Here is a 12,322-nt window from a genome sequence, read left to right as displayed (position 1 = left end):
ACATCCCCTTGTCATTAAGAAATGTCTTGACAGGCAGCGTCGCTGTGTGTAGTTTCAAAAAGAACGTTTTAGCGGCTGCCTGAATGCACATCCGCCTAACACGCTTTAGAACACTGATGTCCAAAGACCCCAGATAAGGCTGCCGATACAATGGTGTAGGGAACAAAGACTCAGTGAGGGCCTGGGTCATCTGTTTTCTCGAGAGGCTATGCAGGTAACCTAAAGAGAAGCGCACAGTGAGGAAATTGAAAGTGTCGGCAACCTCCTTAAGGAATCCCCATAAACTCCCCTCACAAGCCTGCACAGTCGGTGCGAATAAGTAAGGGAAATGAAAACTAAGCCGCCTAATGAGCACAGCTACCAGAAACGGATGGTTTGTCGATTTTAAAAAGAAAAAACGGGAAACAAGTTGATGCACGAACAGGTGAACAAGACCCACTCCACAACCCTCTAAGGGAAGGAACAAGTTGTCTCGCCTCATGGGCTCCCATTGAGAGCGCCAAACGAATGTTGCAAATATTCTGTGTATTGCTTGCACCTTCCTCCTCGCACAATGCAGGACTTGAAGGACATACGCGAGCTTTGCAAACAAAAATATGTTACAGACCTGTGCCCTCGCAAACACTGAGAGTTCCCTACCCATCCAAGCCTGTGTTGGCCGCCGTAGAGTTACAATTTGTGAATCCCAGTAGGCTGTACTGTTGCGAACTGGGCGCAGCGGAACGCCTAGGTACTCAAGAGGGCTACTGTCCCAGCATATGCCACCGAACTGGCTTCGCCTAGTTCCCCAATAACCCAACCAAAAACCTTTGGATTTCTCTAAATTAAGAGCCGCGCCTGATACAACACAGAACTGTTTAGTCAAGTTTAGAGCCTCAAGTACACTCTTTTTGTCAGAACAAAAGAGGGCGACATCATCAGCATAGGCTAAAACTTTAACTTCACATTGAGCCAGAGAGAAACCGCGGATAGCTGCGCTGTTACTTATACTGAGACAGAGGGGTTCCAGATATAGGGCAAACAACAATGGAGACAGTGGACATCCTTGACGAACAGATGCTTCCAGTGGTATTGGTTTCGTTAGCTCCTGATTAACAATAACCCTTGTATAGGAGTTCTTATAGCACAGCCTTATGCCTTTGAGCAAGACGTCACCAATATTAGCATACTCCAAGACCACGAACAAGAAATCGTGCCGAACTTTATCAAACGCCTTCGCCAAGTCAATTTGAATCAGAGCTACTTGGCCTGTCTCATCTGATACTGTCTCTAATACTGAACGTGCAATATGGATATGTGTTTTAATACTGCGGCCTCTAATACCACAGACCTGATGCGAACCTACCAAGTCCATAATGACTAGCTGCAGACGACTGCTAATAACCTTGGCACAACTTTTGTAATCAACATTGCAGAGGGAAATTGGACGATATCCCTCAACAATTTTCAACCGATTAGTATCTTTGCTTTTGGGAATTAATATTGTGTGCCCAGAATAGAAAGTGGGAGGCAGGACACTCACATCATAAGATGCTTGGAAAACTTCCATCAAAACAGGCACTAGGCAAGGCGAAAAGGTTTTATAGAATTCGCTAGTAATACCATCTGGCCCAGGAGATTTCTGGCTCCGCAGGGCAGAAATGGCTGATTGAATTTCATGAAAAGTGATAGGTTCCTTCACTATAGCACACTTCTCATCGTCAAGTCGAGGGAAGTTTCCGAGTAAGGAACTGTAATCGAAACCCTGATTTGGATCTTCGCAACTGCCAAACATCTTTCGATAATAGTCAAAGAAAGCAGCAAGAATACCAGGCGCATCGTTGTATGTGCAATCACCATACTGAATTTCCAATATTTCCTTCGCAAGAGCATTCTCTTTTTCACCCCTCAGGGCCCGACGAGAAGGTTGCTCATCAAGAAACCTTCGGGACCTAGATCGTATCAAGGCCCCCTTATATCTTTCTGTCGCAAATTGTTGAAGCTCTGCTTTTACGTTATTAATGTCTTCGAGATAGGCACCGGGCTTACCCTCTCTAGCTCATGTAGCTCCGTTAGGGTACGCCCAAGCTCACGAAGGTGGTGTCTCTTCAGGAAAGCGATTCTTGCTGAGGCCTCAATTGCCAAGTTTTTGATCTCCTGTTTAAACAAATCCCACTTTTGAAAAACGGACAGATCACGGCGTGACCATACGTTCTTCAAACAAGTAGGTACAGCACGCTGAAAGATTTCGTCTGAGGGCAGACAGTTATTCATCTTCCACAACTCCCATCGAGGGTGAAGTACATGCCGAGTGTACCTCCCTATCTGAAGAGACACCATACAGTGGTCACTGAAGAAGATCGGCCGCACCCAGTAGCCAAACACACTTGCTAACGCGTCTACAGAAACGTAAATTCTGTCAAGGCAAGCATTAGAGGAAAACTGAAAATGAGTGAAATGCATACTGTCGCCTTTTTCCTGTCCCACGTCCACAAGACTATATTCAGAAACCAAGTCGGTAAGTAATGCAGCACTAGGGTCGTATCTTTTACATACCACTGATCGGTCCTCATCCCTACAAACGCAATTAAAATCTCCCAACAATATAATTTTGCGGTCCGTGCACAAATGTTCAACTAATGACAGAAAGAAAAGCCTTCTATCGCGCTGCTGTGTGGGGGCGTAAACACAAATAATCCGCCACTGTACACCTGAAATTGTGAGATCACAGCATATAAGTCGCCCCTCGTCATCTATGCAATAAGACATGGCTGTTATCTCTAGCGTGTTCGCCAGGAATAGCATACAACCTCCTGATAAGCCTCTCGCGTGGCTAACAATAATGTTGTATTCCGACAAAAAAGGCTCCAGAGCAGCTGCTGTATCTTCATCAGAGGACAACTTTGTTTCCTGGATAGCGGCCATACACACACTCCATTTGTTTAAGAGATGCCGTACCTGCTGTTGCCTCCTACGATTACGCATACCCCTAACGTTAAGGGTAGCGACTTGATATGCTGCGACGCTCGCCATTTTTGGTGCCAGTCTTAACAAACGCCATCCCCTGGAATGGGGTGGCCCGCCTCCAAATTGGCAGCCTCTCGGGCAGACATCGCCCTCCTCTTTAACGCCACCCTTCCCGTGGCCTCTACACATTGTGCCTTGTGGTCAGCGCCATCGATACACACCTCGTCAGCATCTGCTGGACGTTTCAAAGGTGCGGTGCTGTCCATGTCTTCCTCTGAAACAGCCAAGGCCTCGGCCCACGAACCCGAGGGGAGCACATCACTCGCTGCCACACTAACAGCCGACAGAGAACCGGACACGCCAGAGATCGACGCCACACACGGCTCACCGTTACCCTTCAACGACGAAGCAGAATCAGCAACAGAGGAGGATCGGCGAGCATTCACTGGCTGTATCGCCTCGTCTGACTCCACAGGAGGCATATCTGGACGTTGGCCTGTGGCGACGAGGTGTTCCTGTGCAGCAAGCACAGCAGTCTCTGTAGCGCTCACGGGGGGGGGGGGGAGGGGGGGGGGGCCGGGTCCGGCGGTTTTCGTTCTGGAGGCGCGGATGCTAGATGGCCAGTCGCTTGAGATTCCGTGTTGATTTGAGGTGTTGAAGCCTTCTGTTCCCTATCTATTCGATGCTCACGACTTAGTTCTCCGGTCGCGTCGACAACCTCAGACACATCCATGATGTGTTCTGATGCCACGTCATCTTCCCGTGACCACTGGCCTTGACGCAGCCTGTCAGCGTACCTCAAGACACAGTTCTCCGCAGTATGGCCAAAGCGTCGGCACTGGGTGCACCGAGGCGTGCGACACTGGCGCCGTACATGCCCAACCCGGCTGCATCGGAGGCACAGTGGAGGTCTCCCTGGGATAAGGACTAATGCCTGCACTCCATAAACATTAAGTGTGTGTGGGATTGTGCTTGCTGACACTCCATCCTTGAGTGTGAGGGAGATTTCACGGTTCGACGTTTCCATATGCTCCATCCCTGGGCACCGCCACTTTTCACGCTCCACAGACTGAATCGTGCCATAAGGCTCTAATGCTTCCACAATCATCCGGTGTTCCATAAAGCGGGGAAGCCAAAGGAGCTTAACCTTGACGTTCTTAGTATCCGGGTCAAACACCATGCACCGCAGTCCTTTGACAGGAAACTCCGCTTTGTTAACAAGCTTCTGTTTGGAAGAACTACTCTCGCAGGTAACCATCCACACGTGGCTCATTTGGTATTGACCAATGCACAAAATTTCCCGGAGATCCAATATCTGTGCGAGTGCGTCACGGAAGTCAGGCGCTCGGTACGGGCGACCCTTAAGGTCAGCATGCAGGAAAATGGTATTAAGGACAACATTACCGGTAGGCAATCGGGGAAGTACAACTTTGTACGAGTCCGTAGTGTCCTGAGACGTCGCTAGACCTCGGCCAACGGCCGATGCGCTGTTTCCAGCAAGGAGCACGTTGAAGCACAGCCGCACAGGTTTGAGCGTGAGTAAAGGTGCATCTAGTGAATACATGGCTCTCGTAAATGAAATATACCAAAATAAAAAATAAAAATAAGAAAAGGAACAAAAATAAACAGTAAAATAAAATAAAAATATAAAAAAAAAACAAAAATAAAAAAACTAAATAAAAAATAAAGTTAAAAATTAAATGGGAAACATAAAATATGAAAAAAAAACTGTGAGCCAAGAATAGGTTTCGTTTTGCGGCAATTTAGAGACGCAAAGTGCCCCTGAGTTTTTTTCTCCTGCTTCCTAATAAAATATTAGTTACTTCAACTATTGATCTCCCATTGATAAACATCGCCAAATTGAAAGAATTAGAGGTCCTTACTCTCCTTTGTTTGGGAGACTGTTGGCGTCCGTCGTGTAGGTCATAACGACCACCTCTTTTTTTTTTCTTCCCTGCTCTGTTCAATAGCTTAACGACGGCCGTGGTTCTGGCTGTCTTAGTGTCATAGGTAGCAAAAGAGGACTTTCGCGCACCTACCGCCCCCCATCGTTCGATCACGTTTCACGTGTGGCACTCGGGGTAATAGAGGACGTACTACGTCCGCTCCTGTGGACGAGTGTGGCGCTGGTGAACACTCTCAAGGCTTGGTTGCACTGCCCATAATTACCACCGAAAGCAGAAGATTGGACAGATGTCGCCATAGAAATACGCAGATAGTGGCTTCAAATCCCACTGGCAGATTGTGGTTGTTTTTGTTCTGATTTCTATTTAATTATTAATTATTTAAACGGTTCATTTTCCACTGATCAACGCCACAAAGCAGAAAAAAATCCCCTATATCTGACATGATAAAATGCCGGCAAAAGAGCACTCTCCACACGAGACATGGTACAGTACGAGCGCAAACTGGCAACTAATTTTGTTCGTAGAACGCGCCACTATGTAGAGAAACAGAAAAAAAAGCATGCGCTGTCAATACCGCGCATGTTACAAACTATAGACAGCAAGGCCGAATCTTACAACTTCTTATCAAGAAAGGCCATTTCACTGTTTTACAGCTCAGCAGAAGAATCGTCGATACAATCACGCTCATTTTTCTTTATGATATAGGCTCCCATCAGTTCTGGAAAATGTTTAGTTGGGCTAGTTGGTATGGATGTTTAATAAAACAGCGCAAAAGACGACGCACCAGAGAAAGGAGAACACAGGACTGCGCTCGTCCTCTGTTCTCTTTTCCGTCGTTTTTTGCGCTGTTTTATTAAGCATCCATCAGTTCACGTGCGATTGTGCTGCGGCTCTTGCTCAGAATTCTTCCTTCACCCAGCAGCGGCCTGCAGTCCCGGCAAGTCAGAGAATGTTCAGGCAAGTTTGAACCCACCCCAGTTGATAACGATAGGTCATGTTCCCGTGCACGATCGTTAACGCAGCGTCCAGTCTGGCCTACGTACTTTTTACCACAAGTTAATGGTACCTCGTATATGAGAGCGACGGCGCGTTCCCCAAAATGCTTAGCGTGCTTCTTGCCACAAGAACTTTATGTTGTGGGACGCCCATAACAAAAGGTTTGGTTTGGTTTGGTTTATGGGGTTTAACGTCCCAAAGCGACTAAGGCTATGAGAGACGCCGTAGAGAAGGGCTCCGGAAATTTCGACCACCTGGGGTTCTTTAACGAGCATCGACATCGCACAGTACACGGGCCTCTAGAATTTCGCCTCCATCAAAATTCCACCGCCGCGGTCGGGATCGAACCCGCGTCTTTCGGGTCAGCAGCCGAGCACCATAACCACTGAGCCACCGCGGCGGCCCCATGACAAAAGGAGCGCGAAAACAAGACGACGGACGGAGACAGAACAAACACCACGAGCGCTCGTGATGTGTGTTCTGTCTTCGTGCATCGTCTTTTTTTTTGGCCCTCCTTTTGTCATTTATGAGAGATGTTGACTTGCCAAACCTTCCACCTTTATGCACATAAACACCATACATAAACACCATGAACAACATACAAATATTGCAAACGCGAAGAAAACTTCAGCGATTGAAATTTTTTTTCCTACTCAAAAATAATAATCTCTCCATGAGCCCTGATTTCTTTCTTAAGCCGATCACAACCCGACTAACACGACATCGTCACACGGAATCACTAACACCGTACAGCGCTAGAATCAATGCTTTTAAATACTCTTTTTTTTCCCCCACAAAATAACTCAATGGAATGAACTCCCCCCTGAGGTTGTAAACAGCATCGATGCCATTAACAAAATTGCTTATTGATAATTGCTGAGTTGTTTTTCCTTGTTCTTCACTATGTTCTATTACTGATATGTTAGTTTCTTCCATGTTATTTGCCGCGCTTCTTTTTATGCTATTTTGCCCCTACAGCTTAGACCTATCTTTGGGTCTGCAGTATTCTATAAATAAAAAATAAAATAAAATAAATACGGAGTCGCTATCGGCCTGCCTTTGCATTCCGACCTTTTTGCACGCTTTTCCTTTCATCCTTTCGCGCAATTTTACCATGTCAGAGTAATTCACCAGCTAGCCCGACAGCTTGTTCTACTTAAAGATCTCTATGCTCCACGGTTTCGGTGAGTGCTGGCTTCCGTTTATTGCAGAAGTCAGCAATAAAAAATAAATAAACCATCGTGATTAATACGTTAGCGTTAGAAGTATCCGTGCAAACGAAAATGGTGATGGCCGTAACGCGTGACGTGCGTGGAACCTTCTGAAAAATTCAGGGGGCACTTTGACTGTCTAAAGTGCGTAGAGGCGAAAGCCTTTTCCGCACCACTTTGACTGCTTCTGGGGCACTGGTGGCGTCACATATAATTGAGTACTAATTACTAAGTGATGACGAATCACTAATTAACGGTTAATTACTGAGTAATGTCTGAATGCTAATTAACTGCTAATTAATGACGCTTAAGCTTCGCCTTTAGGAGCGGAACACGACGGCGTGTTTGTAGCGCTGCCAGGGAGTCCACGGAACAGAACGCCACCACCCGTTCGGTGCGATTAATTGATTACAAACATCTTTATTTCTTCAATGTTCTCAGAGCATGTGGGTGGGCCGCCTAGTCCGGTAGTCCACTGGCTGCTGCTGCTGCGCTGGCCCTCCCCACCAGCCAGTGCTGACGGTCAGGATCATCGCTGAGCAGAATAGCCTCCCACTGCTCCTCCGAGGGGATGGGAATGGGGTCAACGAAGGGATTATATTGGCATGCCCACACCATATGGTAGAGGTTACCTACCGCTCCACAATGTGGACACTGCGGAGAGTACAGTGTAGGGTACCACTGGTGTATTTAGCTGTTGCTGGGTATGTGTTGGTTTGTAGTCTCCTAAGGGTGTTCTCTTCTAACTTGTTGAGGGATTTGTGTGGTGTTGGGTACTCCTTTCTGGCTGTTCTGTATGGCGCAAGATTGTCAGCATACACTGCTAAACCTATTAGGTCGCGGCACCTTTCATGGTCATCAGGGGGAGACGCCCGGTATAGAAGAGCTCGGGCATGCCTGTGGGCGGCTTCGTTTCCTCCTGGTAGTTCCAGGTGACCGGGGAACCAGATGACTGAGACCTGGTTGGGTGGATGCTTAGTCAGCAATGACAACCCTGACTTGTGAATTAATCCGTTATTGAAGTTGCGACAGGCGTTCTGGGAATCAGTGAGCACAACGGCGTTGGGGTTAGATGCTACAGCTAATGCAATAGCTGCCTCCTCTGCGTGAGTGGGGTTAGATGTTTTCACTGAGGCGCAGTTTTTTCACTATCGACCCTGAAGGCGTTGAGACCACAATAGTCATGACTCCATTCTTTGGTCCTGCTGCGTCCACGTAAAGGGTGTTAATTTCCTTGTCCCATTTCTTCTGCAGGGCTTCACCTCTTGCTTTCCTCCTCTCGGTGTTATATGCGGGATGCATATTCCGCGGAATGGGGTGCACGTTTATGCGTCTTCTCACATCGCATGGGACCTCTTCCCTTTGGTCAATTGTATAGGGCAGATTAACATGGATTTTATCGAGCAGTTCTCTGCCGTGTTTTGTAAGTGCGAGCCGATTCAGTTGTGAGAGCCATTGTGCTTCCCACATCTCTTTGAGGGTATTATGTACTCCTAGAGCCATGAGCTTTGCCGTTGGCGTGGAGTTCGGTAGGCCCAGTGCCGTCTTGTAGGCTTTCCTGATGAGTACCTCCAACTTTTCAATTTCCGACCTGGAGAGGTTAAGGAATGCCGTCCCGTACATTATCCGAGAGATCACGAAAGCTTGCACTAAGCGGATGGTGTCCCTTTCCTTCATGCCATGGTGTTTATTTCGGATACGATGTCAGCGCACGTTAAAGAACCCCAGGTGGTCGAAATTTCCGGAGCCCTTCTCTCCGGCGTCTCTCATAGCCTCAGTCGCTTTGGGACGTTAAACCCCAATAAACCAAACCAAACCAAACCGATGTATCATGCGGAGGATTTGCTCGGTGGATGTTTTAAGCCTCTTCATAGTGGTGGTGTTCAGTCGCCCCTGCGGGATATACTGCCCTAGGATCTTGATCTCCGTGCGTTTCTGTACTGGGTGGTTCTCTATATACACCGAGATGTTCTGCGCTAGGGGTGTCCTCGGGTTCTTCAGGATTAGCAACTCGGACTTTTCCGGCGCACACTGGAGGCCTCTCTCCCTGGCGTACCGGTCCACCGTGTCGGCTGCTGCTTGAAGACGCTTCTCGATCGCGGCGTCACTCCCCGAGTTGCACCAGACAGTGATATCATCCGCATACAATGTGTGTTTGATGCCGGGGATTTCTGAAAGAAGGCCTGGTAGATCTTTTATAGCCAAATTGAACAAGAGAGGTGACAGTACCGCCCCTTACGGAGTTCCCCTCGGGCCTAGAGTGATGGGATCTGATTTTATTCCACCGAAGTTTATAGTGGCTTGCCAGGCTTATAAGAAGTTTTTGATATAGTTGTAGGTTCTTGCGCCACAGTTGATATCGGCGAGGCTTTGCAGGATGTTTTTATGTAGAACGTTATCGAACGCTCCTTTCAAATCAAGTGCCAGGATGGCCCTTGTCTGTGACTTGGGAGGTGTCTCAAGGAGGTCATTGTACAGGTACAAGAGGGCGTCCTGCGTCGATAGGTGAGGGCGAAAGCCGAATTGAATATTAGGTAGGAGGTTGTTTTTTCTAAGTATCTACTCAGTCTCGTGTTGATGACCCTCTCTATGAGCTTCCCCAAACACGAGGTCAGCGATATCGGTCTTAGATTATCCAGTTTAAGGGGTTTGTTCGGCTTCGGAATGAACCGAACCTCGGCTGTCTTCCAGGATATTGGTAACGTTCCTGTAGCCCAATGCTGTTCGTTGACGCATTCCACCAGCGAGGCGATGCCTTGCACTTTGAACGCAACGCTTTTTGAGGAAAGGAAATGGCGCAGTAATTCTCTGTCATCTCGGTGGACACCTGAACCGCAGCGTACAGGAAGGGAGGAAGTGGGAGTGAAAGAAGAAAGACAAAGAGGGCCCGTAATGAAGAAAATGAAAATTGTATTTGAGGAAAGGAAATTACGCAGTAACTGTCTTACGTATCTCGGTGGATACCCGTCATATTTCAGTCGGGCACTTTTGTGACCTAAAGTGCGGTCACTGATGTGTGGTTAAGATGTTAAGCTTCGCCTATAAGAGTGGAACGCGACAGCGTCTTGCAACGCTGCCAGGGAGTCCATAGAACCATAAGCCTCGTGTCCGCGATTTTTCGCCTCGTGTCCGCGAATTCAGAAAAAAGCTATGGAAATACGGGAAACCAAGAAAAGATTGGGGTGAAAAAGTGTCGCTGGTTTTCAACAAACTAGATAAACGGTGAATTGTACTTTTGGGACAACGAGAAATGTGAAGTGTCACCAATTGCAGCTCATCCGGTTACACCGGTACCTTTACTAACCGAGGCAAAAAAACCAAAACACAAGTACACGGGCTGTATACGCACGCACCGTCCACAACGTCCCAAATAACTTTCGTGAACATTAATGCGCGTAGTATTATCAATAAGCTCGGTCCCTTGGAATCTTTATTATTAGGTTTAAAGCCAGAATTCATGGCTATAACAGAAACTTGGCTGACAAGCGAAATCAAAGCCTTTGAAGTAATTCCCCCCAACTACTCCATAGCACGCAAGGACAGGCTGATGCGAGGCGGAGGCGTGGCATTAGTGATAAGAAAAGATATACATTTCGTTACGTTACCTGAAGTTGAGGGGGTTGAAGTAATTTTTTGCAAACTCTGCTTTTCTGATTCTGCAATCGTTGTGGGTTGCGTCTATCTTAGTCCTTGTTCTGATCCTATCATACTTCATTCATTGTATAAGTATATGCAACATCATGTTAAGGGGGTGAGACTAATACTTTTAGGGGATTTAAATCTTCCTGATATTAACTGGAATACACTGCACCACACCTCACTCAATCTTCCTGATATTAACTGGAATACAATGCACCATACCTCACCTTGCGCTGATGTTGTTTTTGATATAATGCTTTCTTTTAACCTCTCGAAAATTATAACAGATCCCACACGTGTGCAAGGAACCAGCTCTAATGTTTTAGATTTAGTTTTCCTGAGTAGTCACTTCTCCTGTCGAGAAACAAAGGTTGAAATTTTAAATGGCCTGTCTGATCACAAACTTGTAATGTGTTCTGTCCCGCATCACTATCGTGCCCCTTGTTTTCCATCTACAATAACGTACCCAGACTACAACCGAGCTGACGACACTACCATGCTTGATACTTTATCACACGAACTAACACCATTTCAGCAACTCTCAGATGACATAAATACTGACATAGAAACATTGTGGCAGATATTCAAAAACGTGTCATATTGCGTTACTAATTATGTGCCAACCAAGACTAAGAGAATACGCAAACGTAATCCATGGATAACTCGAACCGTAATTCATGCCAAGCGAAAAGTTCGACGGCTGAAAAAAGTGCAGAAACGCCATCCATCACCAAAAACAATTGAAAAAATAAACTCGGCCATCACTGATTTGAAAACCAAAATAAAAACAGCTAAAACATTTTACTTTACTAATACGCTGACTCGTTTCTTAAAAGATGCTCCCCAAAAGTTCTGGCGTCACGTGAACCCTAAATCACGAAAAGATAACCAAGCTTCTCCAGAGGAAAACAGAAATATTGCAACCACGCTGAATACCTACTTTACTTCTATTTTCACTACAGACAACGGAATTAAGCCTCGTATTAGTTTTTGCTCAGGAAATAAATTAGAGCCCCTTACTGTAACAGAAACAGGAGTCTTAAACCTCTTAATAAACTTGGACACAAAGAAAGGATCAGGACCTGATGGAATCTCTAACATTTTCTTGCGTAGATATGCCGAGTGGGTAGCAAAATATTTAGTAATACTTTTTAAAAAGTCATTGTCATCGCACACCATTCCTAAAGAATGGAAAATAGCTAAAGTGACACCTATACACAAAACAGGAAGCATATCAGATCCCTCAAATTTCAGACCAATTTCACTAACAAGCACTGTATGCAAGTTACTAGAGCACATTATCTTAAAGCACACAACAACCTACTTAAAGGAAAATCAAATTTTAATACATTTTCAGCACGGCTTTCCGAAAGGAGTTTCTACAGTCACACAACTAATCGAACTTACACATGACATATCCTTCGCTATTGATCAACAGAAACAAATTGATCTCATTTTCTTAGACTTTTCGAAAGCTTTCGACCGCGTATCACATTCCAAGCTTATTATGAAACTTAATGCAACCCTTGGAGCTGGCCCTATAGTAGATTGGATCGCTGATTATTTGACTGACCGTAATCAATTCGTCGAAATTAACAATGCTAAGTCCGAAACAGCTAATGT

General features: G+C 46.1%; 1 protein-coding gene across 1 annotated transcript; it reads right to left on the bottom strand.

The window, feature by feature from the left end:
* Positions 1-290: 290 nt before the first annotated feature.
* Positions 291-4,241, bottom strand: LOC149367341 (uncharacterized). Its single transcript, XM_089573700.1, has 2 exons — positions 3,637-4,241; positions 291-298 (listed from the first exon to the last, which is right to left on the bottom strand). Exons 1-2 carry the CDS (start codon positions 4,217-4,219, stop codon positions 291-293), a joined length of 591 nt encoding a protein of 196 aa, XP_089429826.1. The 5' UTR covers positions 4,220-4,241.
* Between the last annotated feature and the right edge of the window lie 8,081 nt (positions 4,242-12,322).

The sequence above is a fragment of the Amblyomma mixtum genome, chromosome 1 (genome assembly GCF_055824585.1).
Source record: "Amblyomma mixtum isolate Tamu chromosome 1, ASM5582458v1, whole genome shotgun sequence".
Lineage (NCBI taxonomy): Eukaryota > Metazoa > Arthropoda > Arachnida > Ixodida > Ixodidae > Amblyomma > Amblyomma mixtum.
Note: the sequence above shows the minus strand (reverse complement) of the source record. Positions and strands in the feature narration are given on the sequence as shown.

Excerpts from the sequence above, each read along its gene's own strand:
- LOC149367341 (XM_089573700.1), bottom strand. The coding sequence starts at position 4,219 with ATGAGCCACGTGTGGATGGTTACCTGCGAGAGTAGTTCTTCCAAACAG.